Raw genomic sequence first — 25,502 nt, forward strand, 5'->3', positions numbered from 1 at the left:
GAACTCGTTTCTCACACAATGCACACGTGATCGTCAGACAACGCACATTTATTTGAAATAGCCCATGATCGTCTTCTGACGGGTGCAGCAGACTCTGCAGCATGAACGATTCCAGACCGTCCGCATTCTTATGCACGCCTTCGGTTGCTGTGCCGCTTTTGGCTATAAATATGCAGAGTTTTCGCAAGCAGTCCAACGCATCAGTGGCTGACGCGGACTCGTCCCGGTCTTCGGGTGCTGGCGTAACGTCATCGTCCATGGCGTCGCTGCATTCCTCATCTTGAGTCGCCGTGCCGTGGACACTCTGCAGTATGTCATCAGTGGTAAGCTCCGCTGAGGTCCACGTCGCCTCGACACACTGGACATAGTCGACAAATGTGACTGAAGGATCGACAGCTAGCTGCTCGGCCACCTTGCTCCAAAGCTTGCTCAAACTGTCCTCCACTGCCGATTCATCGGTTTTTGGTTGGCCATCTGTGATCATCAGGCCGGCCTTCTTCCAGCAGTTTTGGATGGAGGTGGACGTAACGCTCCACCAATGTGCCTGTCAGCATTTCCGCAGCCTGTCGGACATTGATGGCTGTCGAGTGCTGCAGACGCAGGTTAATGAGCAGCCGCTGAACAAGGTGCTTCTGGAAGTGCGACTTCACGCTCCTTATCATTTCTTGGTCCAGTCGCTGAAGTACTGATGTGCAGTTTGGCGGCAGGTACTCGAGACGCACATTCGTGAGCCGTATGTTGACAATGTGCGCCGAGCAATTGTCCACAATCATCAAAATGTGCCGCCCCTCCTTCCTCACCTTCTCGTTTACCGTCAGCAGCCACTCGGAAAAGAGCTCGCGGGTCGTCATCCAGGCATGCTAATTCGCCCTATACTGGCACGGCAGCAACACTACATTTTTCATGCAGCGTGGCTTCGAAAACCTCCCAATCACCAGAGGCTTCAACTTTTCAGTGCCATCTGCATTGCAGCAATACAGCACGGTGACGCGAAGCTTCGACTTTTTGCCGCCTCTGCACTGTTCTCCTTTAAAATGCATTGTCTTGTGCGGGAGCAGCTGATAGAAGCAGGCCGTCTCGTCTGCATTAAAAACACGAGCTGCTGCGTAAGACTGGCCATTTCGTGGAAGCTTTCCTCCCTCCATGTGGCTGCTGCTGCTTCATCTGCTGCCTTCTGCTCGCCAGACACAGACTGCCAGATTACGCCATTTTGTTGGCGAAAACGGTGGAGCGAGCCAGAAGACGCTTCGAAGCCGGTGACCTCAAGAATTGCAGCGAAGTGCCGCGCCTTCTCCTGCAGCATTGGGCCTGACATGGGCACATTTTGTGCTCTCACGTCTTTAAACCAAGTAAGCACTGCTGCGTCAATATTCTGGAAATCGCCGAGCCGCAGCCGCTTCCTTGATGGGGTAAGCTGAGATTCTTGTTGGTGCTTAAAGATTTTCTCTTTATCTTTGAGAATCGTGGCGATCATCGACCGTGCCACTCCATGTTCTTTAGCCATGACAGATTGCTTATTCCCATCTTCTATCTCGCGAAGAATGTCTACTTTCTCGCTCAAAGAAAACTGCTTTCGCTTCTTCACCTTGGTTAGAGTAGTTGAGCTCATGACAATGCGAACGCCGGCATGCACTTCTAACACAATTATATAACCAGAAGAAAAACAAGCTGGACAGGCCTGACGGGTGACAGCACGCGAACAACTGAGAAAACAAGCAAGAAAAACATGATGCGTCGTTGCCTCCACAACAGGAAAAAAAGAAAAGGCCCACTTCAGCGTTAATTACAACTTTTTTTTTCCTTCTGCCGCACCGTCTCAGATTTTACGAGCCCATGCTCCCCACCTCTCCACTCACAAAACCTGGTGCGTCGTTGCCTTTGCAATGGAGAAGGAAAAAAAAAAAGTCCCCGCCAGCATCTTTCTCCTCCCGCGCCATATCTCAGGTTTTTGCGGGAAGCAAGTTGCAAAGCGCCCTCTCTTTACGCTGCGTCGTCTGCTAGCTTAGAGCTCCGACTGCCGCGACGGACACACTGAAATCTAAGAATCCTTGCATTTCGGGATATGAGTTCGTAGTGCTGAGGTGTTGTTAAGATGACATGGAAATTAAATAACGATCGTTATTCTGAAATGATCGTTATTCTTAAGTTTGTAGTAGTGAAATATTTTTACATTGAAACTATAAGCACTCGGCATGGGATTTCTTAAAAGTTAGTTAATCTGAAATGTTCATTAATGAGCTGTTGGTTGCAATGGGGTTTGACGGTACTATCAATTCCACGCAGATAGCCAGGCGTCAGCGCCGGCTGCTGGATCAACGCTGCCGATACCGCATTGCGGAACTTCGGCAAGCGCGTGAACAAAGCCACGTGCCCTCTCCATCTGCATCATTGGAAAGGGGTGTGTCGTGACATACCTCAGCTGCGCAGGCGCTGGAACTACCTGCGTGCTATAAAACTTGAGAGATTTTGCCCGAACTGACCACTTGTCAGCAGCGAGGCAACCAGGAAGGACACATATTCAAATAGCGTCTACTTTCGATTCCACGCAGGTTGGTTGTTCTTCAACCTTATATTTTTCTCACTTGTGATTTTTTTTTCTTGCCTAGCTGCTGGCAACAAGTGTTATCTGTTTTTTGCTTTTTTGTGAAGTTGCATAATGTCACCTTGCATTGACAAGCTGAGAGAAGAGCTCAAGAAGGAACTTAAAGAATTCAAATCTAAACTTGAACGATATGTCAGAAAGGAATTAAGAGACTGAAAAAAACCTCAAGCACCTCTATGCGACGTGTGAACAGATAACGAAAAAAAATTACTGTTCTTGAAAGGGAGAACGAAATGTTAAGGAAGGCCAATGAATCGTTGATCAATAATTGCACATGTATGAAACCGGAGCTTAAGAAACACGATCTAAGAATGACTGCTAGTGAGCAGTATCCACGGAGGTGCAACATCGAGATTAAGGAAGTGAATGAAGAGGAAAATGAAGACCTCAAGAAAGTTCTATGCCAGATAGGAACACTTGTTAATGAGCCTGTGATCCCGGATGACATTGAAGTTGTGCATAAAGTGAAACCCCGAAATGACCAAGCTTGCCCTAGTATTATGGCTCAGTTTTCTCAGCGTTGATACACGATCGCGAACATAAGTGCCGCGTTTCAAAGCGCGCACATACAGTGCTGCGAGGTACAGTTATGTAAGTTGCTTATCATACAAATCCAGAGAAGGCCAGAGGGATTAGGTGTGCAATATTCAGAATATGGTTCGATGACTTTGCGATTGTAGCTCGATCAGGAATCGGTATGCACGCCCCATGCTAGTGTTGTCATAAAGATATTAGGCAGTTTTAGCACCACCGTGTGGTAAACATGATAACTGCAACCGTACGTCGAATATCACTAGGCAAGCCTATATTCAATTTCATACCTCAGGTGCAACGCTGTGGAAGCTATGCAAAAAGTCCGGTTACCAAAATTTATTACTGCGCGCGTTTCCGTCTATGGTTCGCAGCGTGCCAGCGGCGTTTGCTCGCGCGAGCATGCACGTGAAGCTGTCGCGACGGGCTGCAATTAAAGAATGCCGAAAAGAAAATTGATTTAAAAGAACGTGTTAGCAGCCGTATAAGTACACGGATTGTTTCTATGGGTAAATTCTTTTTTTTTTTTTTCCATTCAGAACTGAGCTTATATATGAAAAGTTTTCTCAAAAATCAGGTCAAGAAACGCCGAACTTTTTCTAAGCGCGAACGCAGCCACTGTAAGAAGTATCTCAAGCCTCCACAGCGTTGCACCTGATGTATGAAACGGAGTATAGCAACGCTAGCAACAATGCGTTTCCGCATTTGTCGTAAGGCTATCCGGCTATCACGGAAATGGTCCGAGCACAGCACAGTTGATTTCGTCGGCACGAACTTATCTCTCCTCACCGCACTGCGCTGCAAGCTTCTTGTCCTTCGGGAACCTGTGAAACACCACATCGTCTCACCCGCCTGTGTTCGCGCAGCCGAATGCTGCACAAAACGAGGGCATGTTGGGCGCCCCTGGCTGTAGGCACTCACGCAGCACAGAAGGAAAGAACAGTTTACGAAAATCGCAAAACAAACGTGAGCGGCGGTGGCGGCAAATCTCTCGTAGCGTCGTTCAGTAAAGCGCAGGACGGAAAGAGGCATGCCAGCGCATGCCAGCACGCCGGTCCGGCAGCTCGGTCCCCGCCAGTGACGTCACTCTCGCCGGTTCTCTCCTCTGGCAACCACCTCACCCAGCGCTCCGGGAAGCGATGGGGGCGTGTCCGCGGGGGTGATTTAGAAAGCGATTTCCGCCCCTTATATTAACAAAACGAAGAAAAAAATTTCGGAACCGTAAATTATTAGGTCTGTTCTTCCCAATCCCAGCGATTCATGGAAATTGAAAACCGTTTCAGTTTCCCTTTAAGAAAAAACATTGTTGGAGATACCTTTTTCGAAGAATTGGCCTGGACTTGACAGAACCTGCAATTCTTTCTTTCGGGGCGTCCACTTTGGGATTCAGCCACAGGGATGCATGCATCGCTGTCCAAACATTCCTTACAGAATCTAAACGAATGCCCTGGTAAATTCTATTTTTTTATTACTTTTAAATTGATCATTCCTCATTCAACAGCACCTTCCTGATGTTATTTTAGCCGGTAATTCAACTCTATTGAATGCTATTCGCATAGATATTAGGAAATTTATGCTCTATATTATTTTGGAATAATCCACCCATTTTGGCCAATCCCCCATTGTGGGTAGGAGTCACACGTGCCACAGGCTACAACAACAACAACAAAGGAACAAGAGATCAGGATCGCCAGTCGGCCACTAGAGACTGTGAAGGAGCACGTTTGCCTAGGTCAATTAATCGCAGGCAACCCTGATCATGAGAAGGAAATTCACAGAAGAATAAAAATAGGTTGGATCGCATACGGCATACATTGCCAGCTCCTGACTGGAAGCTTACCATTATTATTGAAAAGTAAGGTGTGCAATCAGTGCATTTTGCCAGTGCTGACATATGGGGCAGAGACTTGACAGCAAGTTAAGGACCGCGCAAGGAGCGATCGAACGAAGATTGCTAGGCATAACGTTAAGAGAGAGAAAGAGCGGTTTGGATCAGAGAGCGAATGGGTATAGACAATATTCTAATTTACATCAAGAGGAAAAAATGTAGCTGGGCAGGTCATGTATTGCGCCGGTTAGATAACCGTTGGACCATTAGAATGGTTACCAAGAGAAGGAAAAGGCAATCGAGGACGACAATAGACTAGACGGAGTGATGAAATTAGGAAATTCGCGGGCGCTAGTTGGAATCGGTTGGCGCAGGACAGGGGTAATTGGAGATCGCATTGCAGGGAGAGGCCTTCGTCCTGCAGTGGACATAAAACAGGCTGATGATGATTATGATGATGATGATGGAGGTGGTGGGCCCCCCCCTGAAAAAAAAATCCTGGGTACGTGCCTGACGGTCGGAGACTGTATATGTTAATGATGTCACTAACAGTAGCAAAAGACCATCTTATATAATCTATGCAGATGACACGACTCTTCTATTATGCGGGTACAACATTAAAAAACTTCAGTTAAACATCAATAATTTTCTCCAAGGCCTGCAAACATGGAGTAATATGAATTCATTAAAAATCAATACAAGCAAAACTAAAGCAATCCTTTTTACTACTAAACAGTTGCGAGTAGTTCTCACAGAAAATCTTATGCTTGAAAAAATACCTTCAGAAGTTGTTGACTCTTTCAAAACACTTGGTATATACCGTATTTACTCGCATAATGATCGCACTCGCGTAATGATCGCACCCCTGAATTTTGTTCAATGTTGTCAAAATTCGATTTTTTTTATTTCCCGTGTAATGATTGCACCCCGAACTTGCCGCAGCTATATGTTGTGTGCTAAGTCTAGCTAATACTGATCGCGCTTAACATCTGTCGAATGCTACACGAGCGACTCTTCAAGATAAACCAAGCAGTCTGCACACACCAAACGTTCTTAAGTAGATGCCTCATTTCATTTTCATTACTTTCATCACTTTCCGCACTTCCATGACTAAAAAAAGCTGCAACCAAACTTGCCTTTATTATGTGTAGGCTTTATAATGGTTGTGGTCAACAAAAACAAAAAAGGCGCCTTTCGATTTTTCTCATCTGCACTCGTGGGCAGGCAAGAAATTGTGAGCAGCAACGACAGTAGCCACGTTTACACTGATACGTTAAAAGTAACGCTTGTAACACAGCTAAGATATTCACCCACCTTTAGCGGAAACGTGCCGTATTAGGATAGTAGTGAAGGCAGATGCCGCAGTTTCCACAGCATGTCGGCCATGTGTATCTATGTCAATGGCAGTTGAGCGTGCCCATCTTTTCTGTCCCCTCAAAGTGGACATGACTAAGTTTGCTGCAAACTTGCCGATATTAACAATATTATTCATTACTGATACGGAAGAAACAGTTTCAATGCACGTAATGTGCTTACGAGAAGAAAACAAAAAAATCGCGTCTGGCGCACTCAGCTTGCTCTGCCGGCCGCCATTCTTGTTTTGGTGTCCCGCAGCAAAGGCAGGACGAAAAAAATCAGTTTTTTCTTTTCGTGGAAAATTTAACCCACGTAATGATCGCACCCCTGATTTTGTGTCAATTTTTCTGACAAAAAAGTGTGATCATTATGCGAGTAAATACGGTACTTCCACAAGCATACGTCCTGGGACACGCATATTAAACACATTATTACCAAACTTCTAAGGACTGTTGGCATTTTGGCTAAATTACATTTTTTTGTACCACCCAATATTAAATGACTGATTTACAACGCATTATTTGTGCCCAGCTTAAACTACTGCTTTCTTGTATGGGGCAAAACTATATCATCCAATTTACAAAAATTGTGTGTAGTTCAGAAAAAAGCCCTTAGACACGTAGCTGCAGTGCCCTTCAATGCACATACAAAACAGCTTTTTAAGCAGCTCAATGTAGTACCTGTTCGTAATTTATATTCATATAGTAAGGCCATACGATGTAAACATAGCATGAATACTAGTGAAGACATCATAACGCCGTTATAGCACTTGAAGACTAGGACACCTATATACAACACACGCACCAAAGAGTATTAAAATGTCCCGTTTTGTCGAACTAAATATGGAGAACAAATGCTTCAATACAGCACACCTGTACTTCTAAATTTTATTCATGCACGAGAGATCGATGTCGCAACTGTCAGCAAAAACACTAGAATAGCAGCTTGGGCTTGTTGGTTTTCCATCCTGCTGTTAACAGTGCAAAATGTAGACAAGTAGGTAGTTTCACATGATGTGCGATCACGTGACTGCGACACGTGTGGGCAATGGTTATAAGAAGCCGTGTTTCTTTCAAAATAAACGTTGAAAGTCAGCGCTTGTGGTGTCTTCTTGTCTTGTCTCTTGTCTACATTCTGCGCTGTTAACAGCAGGAGCGAAAACACACTGCGCTCGATTTTATGACGCATTCATATCATCTGTTCTACGTGGATGTGCTTGTCTGAAAACTAATATGCATTTTATTATGGGCATTTGATTTCATGCATACAACCCTGCGATTCTCTGTATTTTTTTTTCTTTTTTCCTACAGAGAATATGTGAAATAGTAGTCCGTGCCTGAAATTTTGATATTGAAATGTATGCTGTTCTTGTTTTTAACACTTCTTGTGCTCATATTATGTTTGAAATGGAAGTGTCACTGGTTTATCCTACTGTATGCCTTGTAAAGGGGGTCTGAACCTCTGTCAAGTGAATTCAGTTTCACTTTTTAGTTTGGGGTTTCCCCCTTCAATATCGAAATAAATTTAATTCAATTCAATTGAAACTTGCTACAATATATTCTGTCATTAATAAAGGGAAAACGAGACATCCAGGCAAACATAGCTAAGTGCTACAAAGAAAACCCATATGGGTTCCTCGAAAGGAAGCACTTCGACTTCACCTGCCATCTGCTAGCTGCCTGGTTAGCCCTGATGGTAGCGCGGTTGCCCGGGAAAGGTGGTGGTCCCGGGTTCGAGTCCCAGACCAGGATGAATTTTTCTTCACCTGCGAAACTTTTCTTTTGAGGAACCCGTGTGGGTTTCCTTTGTAGTACTTAGCCACGTTCACGTGGATGTCTCATTTTCCCTTTATTAATTACTTCCCTCCACTTTGTGGGCTTCTGCAGAACTATTACGTCAAAACACTCTGCCATTCCACTTCAGTTTTGAAAAACACACATTATTTAAATTGCAGTACAAAAATAACTCTTTGTGAACCACAGGGGCTTGGCCAACTAAATTTTGGCTGTATAATGTGCCTTTTTGACCGCCACAGACTTTTTTGCCCTTCCCAGTGATCTCGGGACTGCAGGACTCAGAGTTACCACTTATAGATAAGCCTATCCAAGAGTGTGCCTCCACTTGTGCTACCTTCTGTTTGTCCTCCTCGGAGCGTGCGTCGCTGCGGACATTGGCCCAGGGCAGGTCACTGGGCCACCAGAGGGGTCTGGTCGACTCCTTGCCCCAGCCTGGCTTGCCCCGCCCCGTGGAGTACTTGAGCATGAGGGGGATGAACGCTCGCAGCTGTGCCTGCACACACCACACACACCGGGCTATAACAGCGACCCACCACAGGTGCCTAGAATGCACCAATGAGAGCCCAGCACAGCAGCTGCTGCACTTGTTTCTTTCATTTCGGGGGGGCAGACAAGGCCAAAGGGCAGTTAAATTGTTTTGAGAGTTGCCCAAATCCCTGACACAATAATCACAAGCTGACAAATCTAAAAAAAAAAGAAAAGTAAAAAATATTCAGGTCATTTACTTGCCAAGATAGGAAAGGTTTCATGTTGGTAAACATCCTAACTTCAAAGTGCTGTTATTTAGATACAGTCGCCGACTGATTTTCCGGACTCCGAAAATTCGGACATGCTCGATTATTCGGTCTGCTTCGTGGCACCGCCATTCTCCCCATAGACCATAATGTATAACAACTGCTGAAAGTTCGGACAACTTGCAACCTCTCGTCTGATTTTTCGGACACTCCTTGAGCCAACTCGATCGATAGCACCATGCACCGACTCTGACCGGTGACTGCTTCGACTTACTGAATGCCATTTTTGTTTTCAACGGAGCCTCCTTGCTGCTCTACGAAGTGGCGCTACTGCAAATCCCCGCCCATCATCATTGTTTCTGCCCGGTTCGATAGAGTGGCTCAAGAGCAGTTCCGGTTACAGCTTAGTAAGCCATGTCAAGACCATCCAGCAGCTGATTTGTTTCTTTCTTCGTGCACGACGCTGCGAGTAGGCCACCTTTTTCGTTTGTGCGACTGGTGTCGGCGTGACGGCGTGGTGATGTTTGCTTTGCGTGCTGTGCCGAGGTTCCGGTTATCCAATGCGGCATACGGAAACATCGCATCAATTGTCTAATGGTGCCGACAGTGCCCGCGCAGACTGCGCTGGGGAATGCCAGCAAGCGGGTGCTGGGAGGCCTAGGATTTGTCACCTTCCGATGTGCTCCCTACTGACACGGAAAATGTTCTGCTGAGACCTGCGCAGTGGTTGCATGGCGATTCCGGACACTGTCTCATTTGACAGTTTCACAGGTGCCGATACTGCTGCACTGACATGTGCAGAACTTGACAATGGCAAGATCACTCGTCAGGTTTCTGCTGCACCGCCGGATGATGACTCTTGAGTCGGAAAGTCGGAAGATGACGCACCATGTGTTACGCTGCCGTCGCATGCGGAGCATGTACAAGCAGTGACTGTGCTTTCAGCCGCCTATAGTGACCGTACGACCCTCTCCGAGATTCAGGCTTATCTGATTGCGCGTAAACGGAACAGCGTGCAACGGCGCATTCACGATTTCTTCAAGCCTACTGCCGCGCCCAAATAAGTGCGTGGAAATAAAGGATTTCATTTTTTTTTATTCTGCTTTTTCGGACACCTGTTTATTTGGACATTTTTGCAGTCCCCGTGAGGTCCTAATAAACGGTCGGCGACTGCATTTCCATGCAAAAATGAAAGTTGTTTAACATTTTCATTTTTTTATTTTTACAATGCCAACAATGCAGAAAATTAATTCCCATACGTATGTTCACAGTTGTGATTCAGCCTACTTGCAATTTTTGGCCCAATGTGTCACATGTCTCAATGCTACGATGTGGAGGTGTCGCATGTGAGCTCGAGTGCATGATCCTGGCGGACCTCCGCCTGCCCGTGTCTTTTATTTTGTTGCAGATCAATGCTGTTTGTCTACGCACGAGCTTACTCTGTTTCATCGAGCAAGCGCACAGTTGAACTGGACAGGCACACTTGCTTATTTGTCTGCCGATAGCTCACGGACCTAGACACCACTTCTACAGCTCTCAGTCTTGCCCACGATCTCTGACCCATCAGTAATGGACCACTCAATAAGTGGCAAACTTCTCACGACAGCTTGCTGCCGTCCACCATCATGGCAGCAAGTGGCTAATTTTTATTTACAGCCACACTACTTTGGTATTGGTTTGATCTCACCAGCGCTGCTTCACCAGACATTGGTGATGAACGTTATGCTTTGACATCAAGTTGAAGCACCCTTATTTGCAGCAGCCCTACAGCTCTCAGAAAGCTAAGAAACCACATCACTAATGGAAGTGAGAATGTGGGGCACAGTCTGAACATCACTTAAGCAATATTCTTCTGACAATGTGCACGTGGGTCATGTCCTAAAAATAGAGTGAGACACCATACGTGTCTCTACACTGAACACGTCGAAGTAAACCAATGAAATACTCCCCGACACTGCGCCAGAAACGCTGTCAGCAGCAATCGCATGCTACGTTTGTCACACAGGAGAACACGATGTGGCTATGGTGCAGTTGCAGTGCCAACCGATGCTGGAATGAGATGTTGCCAGAGCAAAATGGGCGAAACATTACCATGGCCACGGTCCAGCCGTGACTTAGAAGCACTTTGCGCCGAGCCTCTGCTACTTCCCATCCTTTACTAGAAATGGCGGTAGTTGCCTGTTCGCTCTAAGGTAGCACATAGTCTGGCATTTCTAGCAAGCCAAACAGCAGCGGCCAGCGCAGTTGGATATGTTATGCCAGTGAGGCTAAGACCACTGAAATTTTGCCCTCTGTATAATTCGGTGCATTAACCTGGCCTACAACGTCCCGGCTATCAGTTGTGGCAGCGCACGGGCACCTGGAGCGCCAAGGCACAAGCTCAGCATGCTCACTTGAGTGAACCCAAACTGTAGACCGGCATGCTGCCAAGCTACAACGTTGTACCCTCCGGTCCAGCGGTCATGAAATAGTACATATTCTACTCCTGCGCCAGCCATGCGAAAACTCGTCGAATGCCGGCAGTCACTAGACTGTAGAGCCTCAAATTTACAGAAACATAGTATAACAACGCCGTGCTTGTCTGCATTTCACGGGACTATATTTAAGGTCTCCCTATCTATACTTGCACCTTTTGCTTGGTCACCCCAATTCGCTCTTCAGCTCTGAGCGGAGACAAAACGCATCAAGGCTCTGTTCATTAAATGTACACAGCCGAATAGAGGTAACTGGCCTGACCTTGAGAAGGCTCAAAAAATACAAAAGCGCTTCAAAAGTTGGGCTCATCATCCATCTTTTTTGCATATGTGTGCTGGGTGAGTTTACCTTTGGAAACGGTTAGCTTGTTGCTCTTGAAAAGTACTGCAATATATTTGACTGCATACGAGGCTTTTTTCTTAGTTATAACAATGCAAAATGTTTGGAATTACACTCGAACCCGACTATATCGAACCCGTTTACATCGAATTATTCTATATATCGAACAATTTCTGTACACGGTATAGTTATAATGAGCATATATAGCAAAAATTATGCTTACATTGAACAAAAATAGCAGTGACTCCCGATATATCGAACGTCAAGCAGCGGAAAAGTACCCCCAGAAGTTGGCTTTCCCTCGCGGTGGCAGGGAAACCCGGCAGTGCGGCTCCATCCAACCACTCTCCCTACCGTGACCGTGCTGCCTTGGACGAGCCATCGACATCCCCCTGTAAAAAAATTATCCTGGCCCGCCCGCAGCGCTTGCTCAGGCAGCCAATCAGAGGCTCTTGTGCTGTCTTCGTGCGAGATGGCAAAAGTGCGAGTTGTCTGGCTGCTTTTCCGGTTTATCGTGTTTGCACCTTGTGGGCCTTCTCCCGCAGTGTTGCCGTGATGAAGCGGCAGAATTCGCCTTTCGTCGCGAAGCTCGAAATCATAAATTGGGTCGAATGTGGTGAGAAGTCGGATGCCCCCGCAGCATGCAAGATTCCGAGGTGCACTCTAAGCACGATCTTGAAGAATAAGGGGGAGATTAGGGCTAAAGTGGCCAAACTCACGGCCCGGTCCCCATGGCGCCCAAAGCATATGCACGGCAATGTACGAGCGGTTCATCCGAAATTCATCTGGCTTCCACGTGCTTGGTGATGACTAAATTCTGATGACTGTGACGAAGCCATTGCCGGTGTTGCCAAATTTTAGAGCGAGCTGTCAGAATTTCCTAAAGCTGTTGACGAATCAACGGTCGACGAGTTTGTGAGTGCAAATGATGGTGTCGCGACCACGGGAGAGCCTGAAAACAAAGACTACATTGCCGACATCGTACCGACCACAAGTGAAAGTGGGCACAATGAGGAAAGCAACGACGGTCCTTTACCCACATCCTCTGAAGTGATTGGTGTGCTTGCACTAGTCCGATGCTTCTGCACGAATGCGGAAGGTTGCGGCCTCAGCTGCTCCGACTCCTTAGACAATGCGGAGAAGGGTGTGCGTTGCAGGCAGTGAAATTGCCTAAGAAGAAAATGCAGGACCATTTCACGCAAAACTAAGCTAGTTTCATCAATAAAGTGATTTTATAAATGATATGTGCTTTCATGACATTCAATTATTTAGCAGGCTTATATCGAATGATGCTTTATATCGAACTGATAGGCGTTTTTTTGCGAGTTTGATATAGCAGAGTTCGACTATAGTGGTTCCTCGGCTTTTTATTCTCCACTGAACTACAGGCCAATAATTTTGACCGGTATAGGGTGAGCAAAATTGCTGGCACAAAAAAATTGTGTTTCCAAACTCCAGCCTGCATCAGAGTGTGCATCTCTACTTGTATTTGTTAGTGTGCAACATCATTGGGCCATGAAAGTAATGGCTATTAAGTGGTAACCATTGTGGTTTACACCACCAGACCTTGAGACATAGAAGTGTGTTGAGTGCTTGTGTTTACTTTTCTAGATGGTGCACCATATTTATTACAAGATGATGCGCTTTTTAGAACCCTCAAATCTAAGGCGACCCTACAATTTGGCATATGATTATTTAAAAAAAGCTATCGGTACTAGTACTATCGGTAGCTAGTACGGTACTGGCGGTAAACCATAAAAAGAACTGCGTCATGTACTTTGCCTGTGCTGTGTGAGTGTGGTGTACAGGCTTTTGTGGAATGCAAACAAGGCCAACTGAGTTCATTACTGAATAATGGCATTGATTTTTAATGCCAGTATATATTTTAGGATACTTGAGCCACTTTCTGGCATCTATGCCTTTCTCTATCTATGCCTATAACCATTTTCCTGCCAACACTGGGTAGTCCACGGTCTAATGGGTAGAGCATTGGGCTGCCGTGCTGAAGAAACCAGGTTTGAATGCAACCGCTGGTCCGAGTGTGGGGCACTGGGTGAGTGCTGCTCCTTAATGAGCCCCTTTAGGACACCTACTTGGGTCAGTGGGTACACGCAACTGGGTAAAAAATAAATAAAAAAATGAAGAGTGGCACTTTTAAACGACAAAAAAAGATCCACAAAAATTTCCTTTATGGTGGCCGCAGACCCAACCCGCATCACATTCAGACATGCACCATGCAAGGCGGCGCTAGATGGTGCAGCCTGATGCACACCTCATACACGACGTGTTTCGGCAGTGGCATGATGGCGTGTCACCACACTGCTCCGATGCAAGTTGCACTAACCTTGACATTCCTAGCGAGTCGAGTTCTACCGTAATTTTTTTCACCTGAGTCATCTTCTCGACCGGCGTGGGAATGCCGTCGACAACGAGTGGAGGCAGCTCATGCAGCGTTGGGTCGTCCTGGGCTTGCGGTGGGGCCTGCTGCGCCAGCGCTGCCTCAAGCTCCCCAACCAGGACACCCCGACAAGCACGCACCACCGTCTCCAGCGGGTGGGCTCCAAACACCTGACAAGGAATCGTGCAGTTCAGGCAACTCCATTATACGGCATACGGCTAACTTCAATGTAACAAAGTACTGTAGGGGTGTGCAAATACCGAACAGTAGATTTGGAATCGAATACTGAATCAAATATCAGAATGCATGTACCAAAGTGCATGGCTTGCAGCAGATTGGGCCCTTGCTGCTACGTGCTCTCCATTCATGCCAGAGGAAAACACAAATCATACGAACGCAAGACGGAATTCTTTACAAAGTGAAAACTTACAAAAAAAAAAGAAGTGCAGCACATCCACTTTCAAACAGCTGGCTGCCGCTATGACCACTGTCGCCCATCTCCGTCCTACGGGAGGCACACGGGCAGCGCGCAGGACGTGTCAGTAATGCAGCATTTGCTGCCACTGTGCAAGCTACAGCATTACCTGCACTTCTCATCCTAAAAGAAAAAAAAAGAAACACCACTAATTGCCTATGTTGATGATGCAGTTAAAAAGTTGAGCCGCTGCCTCTACAACATTTCTCAAGCGGCACACTGGCAGTGTGGTGTGCAGGCTCAGCCTGTGGCTGGAGAACACCACAGACCTCGCAAAGGCATACCTCCGGTGGGCCTGCATCTCTGCAAATGCGGTGCTGCACGTAGTACTCGGGAGTCATTGGATAGCAGGGACGATGCAAGCTTTTAGTAGCTTGGGTATCTAGGAATCAAGGTGTACGGTATGGCCTATTCCTATTAAAAGGAACACCAAGTTAGTATGCCAGCACTGACTACATATCAGTCACATTTGAAGGTCTTCAAAATACTTTTTTAAAGCTCAAACGTGCCCTGAATACATTCGAGTGCTTTTTTTTTCCCTCTGAAGCTGAAGTAGTGAAGTTATGCTGTATTGAATACTGGTCAGTTTTGCAGTTTAATACCGTATTTACACGATTGTACGTCACCCCATTTTTTAAAAGTTGAGAATCTGAAGCGGGGGGGTCGACTTACAATCGAAACCAAAACATGGCACCGCCAAAAAAGGCGAGACCAACGGGAGCTACAACGTGGTTACAATTTTATGTTTGCTCTATGGCCTTACCCGTAGCTTTTCACTATCCCGCGTGTTTGTTCGCTTTTCGGAAGGGTTTTTCAACTTTTTTAATAAGAGTTTTACAGTGCACACAGCACTCATGGGAGGGTGTCGATAGTTGATGAAAGCGTTGATGAGAGCAAATGCTTTGTCTGTCTTCCACACAAACATTTCTCTGAAACTTCAGATTAGACAATGTGCATGATGCCAAGGCTGCTCCTCTCACATGTGGCGGATTACACCTAACACTGCTCCACCCTGCCTTCTCACATGTGCTTGATTACATTACCATGAGATTGTTGCCCTCACCCTTTCTCAGTGCTTGCGCAGGAAGACGGAGCACATCAATCCACCATCCTTCTCTGCTCACCATCCCACATGTTCAGCAGCAGCAGCAGCAGCAGCAGATGACCTCCGGCTGCTTGAATCTCAGAATCTTTGTCACTCTGTACACAGATGATATTGACACGTGTACTTATCTTTATCGGGTGACCACGTTTGGCCGCCGAACAAATGTTATCGTGCAGCGCAGGACGCGCCTGCATGTAAAAGAAGTTTCTGGAATGTTATCGATGGTTCCCTCCACTGTCTTTCACCGCAACTTGTGTAATCTGATTGCATGTATGCGCGACGCGAATAGTGTAGAACTTTGTGGAAGGCACGCGGGTCCCATTGCTTAATCTGGAACATTCCACGACTGATCTATAAAAGCCGACGTGCTTGACCCGCTGACCAGATTTTCGACGATCGCCGACCGTGTTCGCCGCTATCGTTGTGCTATAAGTGTAGCCTGTTTTGTGGGCACAGGTTCGCCCAATAAAAGTTAGTTTTATCATTCACAGTATTGCTACTGTGTTCTTAACGTCACCACCACGTGACATCTGGTGGAGGTGCTTTTGGTTCATGTACCGGACGCCCCCGACAAGCAGAGTTCCAAGCCTGGAACGCAAAGACAGCACCAACGTAGTCCCGGACCATCGAGCAAGCCGCCGTCTTCAACAACTGCCCCCGGAGCACGGACTTTTGCCTGAGACGACCAGAAAGATCGCCACAAAGTCCACCCCAATGGCAGCCCCAGCATCCCCCATCGTGCTGCAGCAGCCCAGGGAGCCTCCCACGTTCCGTGGTTCAACGTTCGAGGACCCGGAAAGCTGGCTTGAGACATACGAGAGGGTCGCTGCTTTTAACAAATGGAACAGCGACGACAAACTGCGACATGTCTTCTTCGCATTGGAAGACGCTGCCAGGACGTGGTTCGATAACCGAGAAGCCACCTTAACGACCTGGGAGCTGTTCCGAAGTGGCTTCCTGCAGACACTCGCAAGCGTCGTATGCCGAGAACGAGCCCAAGCGCTATTAGAAATCCGGGTGCAACTACCAAATGAGACCACAGCGATTTTTACCGAAGAAATGAGCCGCCTATTCCGCCACGCCGACCCGGAAATGTCCGAGGAGAAGAAAGTCCGCCTACTGATGTGGGGTGTAAAGGAGGAACTTTTCGCCGGCATGGTACGGAGCCCACCGCAGACCGTCGAGGAGTTTCTTCGCGAAGCCACCAGCATCGAGAAGACACTGGAAATGCGGAACCGGCAATTCAACCGCCGCTCTAACTCGACAAACTACGCCGGAGTTCAGTCACTGGCCACCGACGACCTGCGCGAGACTATGCGAGTGGTCGTGCGGGAGGAGCGGCAAAAGCTGTTCCCGTCATCACAGCCTCAAGTGGCGTCGATTGCCAACGCCGTACGTGAGGAGGTCTAACAACAACTTGGAGTAGCCCCTGAATTGCCGCAACCTCAGCCGCAAGCGATGACATACGCCGCTGTAGCCCGCCGTCACGTACCCCCTCCGCGTCCACGCCAGGGCCCAGTGACGACACAGTTCCGTCGTCCACCACCACCCCCGCTGCCAGCATGCCAAGCCGTCCCCTCACGCAGCGTTCCAAGGAAGACTGACGTTTGGCGCGCCCTTGACCACCGTCCGCTTTGCTATCACTGCGGAGAAGCCGGGCACATCTACCGCCGATGCCCATACCGGGATATGGGACTCCGAGGGTTCGTTGTTTACGCGCCGCGACCACAAATTGGCGAACAACCTCGCGATATCGCCGACTACCTCGCCGCCACTCAGTGGAACCCTCGACGACCATCCCGTTCGCCGTCACCAGGCTGCTACCTGTCACCGCAGCGCCGACCATACACCGGCCCAGCCCGGGGCCGCTCTGCGAGCCCATATCCGGAAAACTAAAAGCAGCAACCGATGGAGGTGCAGTTGCTGTTCGTCGAACTGACGAAGTTCCTCCGCCGCCGACGAAGAGACCATCTCGACGACATAATAACGACATGCCGCTGTCCCGACGAAGTCAGGAAGCCAAGACTACACCGACGAAAGACGACTTGACGACGCACCGTTCCAGCTTTAGTTCAACACGACGCAGCTGTGATCCGACGCCAAGACGTAACTGCAACGCCAGACAAAGAACCACCGACCTCGATGTGCTTCTCGACGGCCACGCAGTTACCGCCTTACTGGACACAGGGGCCGATTACTCCGTAATGAGTGGACACATCGCCGCCCATTTGAAGAAAGTTAAAACTGCATGGGAAGGCCCTCAAATTCGAACCACAGGAGGACACCTCATTACGCCGACTGGAGTCTGCAAGGCAAGAATTACCGTTCATGACCGGACTTACCCTGCCACCTTCGTTATCCTCCATCAGTGTTCACGAGACGTCACTCTCGGCATGGACTTCCTGAACCAATACGGCGCAATTATCGACCTGAAGTCGAAGTCAATAACGCTGTCGGAAGATGAAGCGATACCGCCGGAGAGCCCTCGTAGTCAACACGCCTTGAGGGTGCTCGAAGATCAAGTGAGCATCCCGCCTCGCTCCAGCATTGTCACTTCAGTCGGCACCGAAACACCCGCTGACGTAGAAGGCGTCATCGAAGGCGACCAACGTCTACTGCTCGACCGTGAAATTTGCGTCGCAAGAAGGATCGCTCGACTCCACGGAGGAAACACTAAAGTGTTACTGACAAACTTCAGCCAGGAGTTCAAGCACATCAACAAGGGCACGACGATCGCATACATCGAGAAAATTCAGGAAACCAGAGATGCGTTTGTCCTCTCAGATTCTGTCGCATGTACCCCGACGACCATAGTTCCCGAGCCAGACTTCGACATAAATCCAAGTCTCCCCGTGATTAAGAAGCAACAGCTCAGAAGTCTGCTTCGACGATACAAAGACTGCTTTTCGATGTCATCGAGGATTCGACAAACCCCAGTTGCAAAGCATCGCATAATAACCGAAGAGCGCGCTCGACCACTCCGCCAGAGCCCTTACAGAGTTTCGACGCGAGAATGCGAAGCTTTAAGACACCAAGTCGACGAAATGCTGCGCGACGACATCATCCAGCCGCCGAAAAGCCTGTGGGCCTCTCCAGTAGTTTTAGTTAAGAAAAAGGACGGAACCCTACGTTTCTGCGTTGATTATCGTCGATTGAACAAAATCACGAAGAAAGACGTATACCCCCAACCACGGATAGACGACGCATTGGATCGGCTCTGCAATGCTAAATACTTCTCATCGATGGACCACAAGTCTGGCTACTGGCAAATAGAAGTCGACGAAAGGGATCGCGAAAAGACCACCTTCATCACGCCAGACGGCCTCTACGAGTTCAAGGTTATGCCATTCAGACTGTGCTCGGCGCCTGCAACGTTCCAGCGCGTCATGGACACGGTATTAGCAGGATTGAAGTGGTAGACCTGTCTCGTTTACTTGGATGACGTCGTCGTCTTCGCCGGAAATTTTGACGATCACCTCAAGCGGCTTGTGACAGTACTAGAAGCCATCAAGTCGTCAGGGCTTACTCTGAAGCCGGAAAAATGCCGCTACCCTTACGATGAGCTTCTGTTCCTAGGCCACGTAATCAGCAAATCTGGTGTCCTTCCAGACCCGCAAATGACAGCTGCAATCACACAGTTCCCGCAACCCATCAACAAGAAGGCAGTGCGTAGATTCCTTGGCATGTGTGCCGACTACAGGCGCTTTGTCAAGGACTTTTCTTGCATCGCCGAGCTGTTGACACGTCTAACTAAATGTGATGTTGAGTTCAAGTGGGAAACGCCACAGGCTGACACATTTGAAGAACTCAAACGACGCATGCAGTCGCCGCCGGTACTTGCGCACTTCGACGAGTACGCCGATACAGAAATCCATACTGACGCCAGTAGCCTAGGCCTCGGTGCCGTTCTAGTCCAGAGGAGAAACGGAGTCGAACAGGTGATAGCTTACGCTAGCCGGTTGCTGTCAAAAGCGGAAGGCAACTATTCTACGACCAAAAAGGAATGCCTTGCCATCGTTTGGGCTACAGCTAAATTTCGCCCTTATCTTTATGGCAGGCCATTCAAAGTCGTCACTGACCATCACGCGTTGTGTTGGCTAGCCAATATAAAGGATCCTTCAGGACTACTAGCGCGATGGAGCCTCAGACTACAAGAATATGACATCACTGTCAACTACAAGTCCGGACAAAAACACACCGATGCCGATTGCCTATCACGCGCCCCCATTGACCCGCCGCCGCAAGACGACGAGAATGACGACGCCTTCCTTGGAATGATAAGCGCGGAAGACTTCGCTGCACAGCAACGGGCAGACGCGGAGCTAAAAGGCCTCGTTGAATATTTGGAAGGGCACACCGACGTTGTCCCCAGGGCATTTAAGCGCGGATTATCTTCCTTCCCGCTTCAAAACAATCTACTCGTGAAGAAGAACTTTTCACCAGTCCGCGCCAACTACCTTCTTGTTGTCCCGCCAGGACTTCGTCCAGAAGTATTGCACGCCCTACGTGACGATCCGACCGCTGGACACCTAGGATTTTCCCGGACACTATCGAGGATACAAGAAAAGTATTATTGGCCGCACCTGACCGCCGACGTCGCCCGTTATGTGAGAACATGCCTAGACTGTCAGCGACGCAAGACACCGCCGACAAGGCCAGCCAGATTACTACAGCCAATCGAGCCTCCTTGCCGGCCATTCCAGTAGATCGGGATGGACTTGCTGGGACCCTTTGCGACGTCAACAACCGGAAATAAGTGGATCGTCGTGGCCACGGACTACCTCACCCGCTTCGCTGAAACTAAAGCACTGCCGAAAGGTAGCGCAGCTGAAGTGGCGAAATTCTTTGTCGAAAACATCCTGCTGCGACATGGCGCCCCAGAAGTCCTCATCACTGACAGAGGAACGGCCTTTACAGCGGAGCTCACTCAAGCCATTCTGAACTACAGTCAGACAAGGCACAGGAGGACAACGGCCTACCACCCGCAGACGAATGGTCTTACGGAGCGGCTGAATAAGACCCTCGCCGACATGCTAGCGATGTACGTCGACGTCGAACACAAGACGTGGGATGCCGTCCTGCAGTACCTAACATTCGTTTACAACACGGCGGTGCAAGAAACAACACAGATCACGCCGTTCAAGTTGGTTTACGGTAGGAACCCGATGACGACGCTCGACGCCATGTTGCGGCATGTCACTGACGAAGAGAATCTTGACGTCGCTACCTATCTCCAGCACGCCGAAGAAGCCCGACAACTCGCCCGCCTACGGATCAAAAACCAGCAGCGTACCGACAGCCGACACTACAACCTCCAACGACGCTTCGTCGAGTACCAGCCCGGCGACCGTGTTTGGGTATGGACCCTGATACGCCGACGAGGACTGAGTGAGAAACTACTGCGACGTTATTTAAGACCCTACAAGGTCATCCGACGTATTGGCACACTGGACAATGAGGTCATGCCAGACTGCATTTCGCATTCACAGCGGCGCCGCGCACGACCTGAAGTGGTCCACGTGGTGCGTCTTAAACCGTTTTACAGACGCTAACGAACTTTCCTTATTTTGTTGTTTTCTTTGCTACGAGTGCTTATTTATTACTTTCGTTTGTTTGCAGCATCGGGTCGATGCTTTTTTTTAAAGAGGGGGGTAATGACACGTGTACTTATCTTTATCGGGCGACCACGTTTGGCCGCCTAACAAATGTTATCGTGCAGTGCAGGACGCGCCTGCATGTAAAAGAAGTTTCTGGAATGTTATCGATGGTTCCCTCCACTGTCTTTCACCGCAACTTGTGTAATCTGATTGCATGTATGCGCGACGCGAATAGTGTAGAACTTTGTGGAAGGCACGCGGGTCCCATCGCTTAATCTGGAACATTCCACGACTGATCTATAAAAGCCGACGTGCTTGACCCGCTGATCAGATTTTCGACGATCGCCGACCGTGTTCGCCACTATCGTTGTGCTATAAGTGTAGCCTGTTTTGTGGGCACAGGTTCGCCCAATAAAAGTTAGTTTTATCGTTCACAGTATTGCTACTGTGTTCTTAACGTCACCACCACATGACAATATCAACATGCGACGAGTGCGTTCGACGAAGGCAGAAAAAGGCCGACGAAGGCTGGTCCTCTGGCCGAAATGTCAGTAAAAGACGTATGCGATAACGTTCGTTTTTTTTTTAGTGCGCTCTCTCTCTCTCTCTCTCTCTCTCTCTCTATATATATATATATATATATATGAACACAGATGCGACTATATATGCGACTGGACACAGATGAAGAGCATCTGTGTCCAGATGAAGATCCCATGGACTCTTCTCCACCGTCTGCGAAGGTGCAAAAACTTGAACAGTGGGAAATATATATATATATATATATATTCCCACAGTTCAAGATTTATATATATATTCCCACTGTTCAAGTTTTTGCACCTTCGCAGACGGTGGAGAAGAGACCATGGGATCTTCATCTGGACACAGATGCTCTTTATCATTACTGGCACTGTCATCACCTTGGCACTCCGCATCGTCTAGCTAAAGATCCTCATCATCGCTGATGTCGCTATCGGCCTCACTGTTGAACACAAGTTCAAGAATTTCCTCTTGTGTCAAAGAATGTTTTTGCCACGACGCCACATTTTGCACGACACTGGGACGTGAGCTTTTTCCCTTCTAAAAAACAAAAATCAACCTCAAACAGTGGACAACTAGGTCCATATAGTGGAAAGCATATGAAGCAAAAGGAAAACACTTTGTTTTGTGCTGCCATCTACTGAATAAAGTCACAAGCAACCATTTCCTGAGTGGCCAGCGAATCGAGAGCCATAGCGACTTTGGTCTTTCACGTCCCAATGGATTAACTTGTTCTCAAGCTCCTCTGTCAGTCTCCAAGTTTCTGCAGCATATGTCAGCACTGGTAAAATGCACTGATTGTAGACCTTCCTTTTCAATGATAATGGTAAGCTTCCAGTCAGGAGCTGGCAATGTCTGCCGAATGCGATACAACCCATTTTTATTCTTCTGTGAATTTCCTTCTCATGATCAGGGATCCCTGTGATTATTTCACCTAGGTAAACATACTCCTTCACAGACTTTAGAGGGCGACTGGCGATCCTGAACTCTTGTTCCTTTGCCCAGCTCTTTATCATTATCTTTTGTCTCCTGCATATTAATCTTCAACCCCACTCTTACACTCTCTCTGTTCAGGTTCTCAATCATTTGTTGTAACTCATCTACATTGTTGCTGAATAGAGCAATGCCATCTGCAAACCGAAGGTTGCCGAGACATTTGCCGTCAATCTTTACTCCTAAGCCTTCCCAGTTTAATAGATGGAATACTTCTTCAAAGCATGCAGTGAATAGCATTGGAGAAATTGTGTCTCCCTGTCTGAGCCCTTTCTTTATAGGTATCTTCCTGCTTTTCTTGTGTAGAATTAAGGTAGCTGTAGAACCTCTGTAGATGTTCTCCAAAGTATTTACGTAAGCATTCTGTACTCCTTGATTACATAATGCCGCTATGACTGCTGGTATCTCTACTGAGTCAAATGCCTTTTCGTAATCTATGAATGCCATATAGAGGGTTATTGTACTCTGCGGGTTTCCCGATAACCTGATTGATGACATGGATATGAACCATTGTAGAGTATCCCTTCCTGAAGCTAGCCTGTTCCCTTAGTTAAGTAAGTCCAGTGTTGCCCTTATTCCATTGAAGATTATTTTGGTAAATATTTTGTATAATACCGGGAGTAAGCTAATGGGCCTGTAATTTTTCACTTTGACATCTCCCTTTTTGTGGATTAGTATAATGTTTGCATTCTTCTAGTTTTCTGGGACCCTTGCAGTCGATAGACACTTCGTATAAAGAGCCACCAGTTTTTAAGCATTACATCTCCTTTTCTTTGATTAAATCGACTGTTATTCCATCTTCTCCTGCCGCTCTTCCTCGTTTCATATCTTGCAAGGCCCTTCTGACCACATCGCTAGTTATAGGAGCAGTTCCTGTATCCTGTACATTACTGTTTCTAATTGAGGTATCCTGACTCCTCTGCGTACTGCACAGGTCAGTATAGAATTTCCCGCTGCTTTTACTATATCTTCGAGATTGCTGATGATATTACCCTGTTCATCTTTCAATGCATACATCTTGGTTTGTCCTATGCCAAGTTTCTTTCTCGCCGATTTCAGGCTGCGTCTAATTTTTATGGCTTCTTCAGTCTTTCTCATGTTATAATTTTGAATATCCCTTATTTTCGCCTTGTTGATCAGTTTTGGCAGTTTCGCGAATTCTATCCTATCTTTTGAGTTGGACACTTTTATTTTTTGTCGTTTCTTTATTAGGTCCTTTGTTACTTTGAGAGCTTGCCTACTGGTTGCCTTGGCGCCTTGCCTGCCACTTCAATTGCTGCCTCTGAAGCCAACCTAGTTACAGTTTCATTCATTAGCTCTATGTCATCATCTTTTCTCTAATCTAAGGCAGCATATTTGTTAGCAAGTACCAGCCTGAATTTCTCTGCTTTTACCCTTACTGCCTCTAGGTTGACCTGTTTCTTCTTGACCAGTTTAGCTCTTTCTCTCTTCAAATTGAGGTGAATCCTAGCTCTCACTAACCTATGATCACTGCACTTTACCCTACCTATCACTTCTACATCCTGCACAATGCTGGGATCAGCAAAAAGTATAAAGTGAATTTCATTTCTTGTTTCACCATTAGGGCTTTTCCAGGTCCACTTTCTGTTGCTACGCTTCCTGAAAAAGGTGTTCATTATTTGAAGTTTATTCCTTTCTGCAAATTCTACCAGCATCTCTCTTCTAGCATTCCTAGAATCGACGCCGTAGTTGCCAATTGCTTGTTCACCAGCCTGCTTTTTCCAAACTTTTGCATTGAAGTCGCCCATTACTACAGTATATTGAGTTTGAACTTTTCTCAACGCTAATTCAAAGTCTTCATAAAACTTATCTACTTCCTCACCATCGTGACTGGATGTTGGAGTGTAGGCTTATACCACCTTTAATCTACACCTCTTATTAAGTTTGATTACAATTACAGCTACCCTCTCATTAATGCTGTAGAATTCGTCAATGTTGCCCGCTATTCCTTATGGATTAGGAATCCTACCCCGTATTCCATCTTATCTAGGAGACCTCTATAGCAGAGGACATGTCCGTTATTCAGCAAGGTATAAGCCTCACCAGTTCTTTTAATCTCACAGAGGCCGATGATATCCCAAACAATGTCTGAAAAATCCTCAAAGAGGCCTGCTAAGCTAGCCTCACTCGGGAGGGTTCAGGTGTTAAACATTGCAAGGGTCAGTTTCCATTGGCGGCCTGTCAATATCCAAAGATTCTTAGCACTCTCTGCTGCGTTACAGGTCTGACCGCCACCTTGGTCAGGTGCTCTGGAGCTGCTGGGGACTGAGGGCCATTGGGTAATTGAGTTAGCCATTGGTAGAGGGCGGCTGAATACTGCACCAGGGAGGTCAATTGCTGATCTGGTGAGAGTCTCTAGTTGAAGCTTTGTAGGCCTTCCTAATTTGGTTGTACCTGGATTAGTATAGCCCCACTGGCTCTCAGCATCTTGTGCCAGCGACAGGCATCACTCCAAGCCTGCAGAAGTTGTGCACTGTAGAAGGTGAATTTCAAGCTCACCAGCATAGACAAAAAAAAAAAACATAGCGGGATTCCAACTTTTGACTATAGCAACTGAGCATTTCCCAAAGCTCAGTCAGATAATCCCGCAGGCAGGGATTATCGAGGGTGCTACATGCCTAAAAAATTCTTTGATTTGTCCGCAACAGAAGTGTTTTCCTGACCGCGATGGGTCACTCAATATAGTGTAATGTAGATTGAAGATGAAGTCTAACA

At 47.4% G+C, this 25,502-nt stretch overlaps 1 protein-coding gene across 6 annotated transcripts in view; it reads right to left on the minus strand.

The window, feature by feature from the left end:
• LOC135902242 (DNA-binding protein P3A2-like) overlaps positions 1–25,502 on the minus strand; it is a 206,152-nt gene that overhangs the window by 69,589 nt on the left and 111,061 nt on the right. For 5 of the 6 annotated variants that reach the window (XM_065432216.1, XM_065432217.1, XM_065432213.1 and 2 more), the window contains 2 exons: positions 14,050–14,229; positions 8,448–8,606 (listed from right to left, as the gene is read on the minus strand). In XM_065432216.1, the coding sequence (XP_065288288.1) occupies positions 8,448–8,606; positions 14,050–14,229 (339 nt within the window). The remainder of the gene's footprint in view (positions 1–8,447; positions 8,607–14,049; positions 14,230–25,502) is intronic. The other variant, XM_065432218.1, reaches the window with a different exon arrangement.

Source organism: Dermacentor albipictus, chromosome 6 (assembly GCF_038994185.2).
Source record: "Dermacentor albipictus isolate Rhodes 1998 colony chromosome 6, USDA_Dalb.pri_finalv2, whole genome shotgun sequence".
Classification (NCBI taxonomy): domain Eukaryota; kingdom Metazoa; phylum Arthropoda; class Arachnida; order Ixodida; family Ixodidae; genus Dermacentor; species Dermacentor albipictus.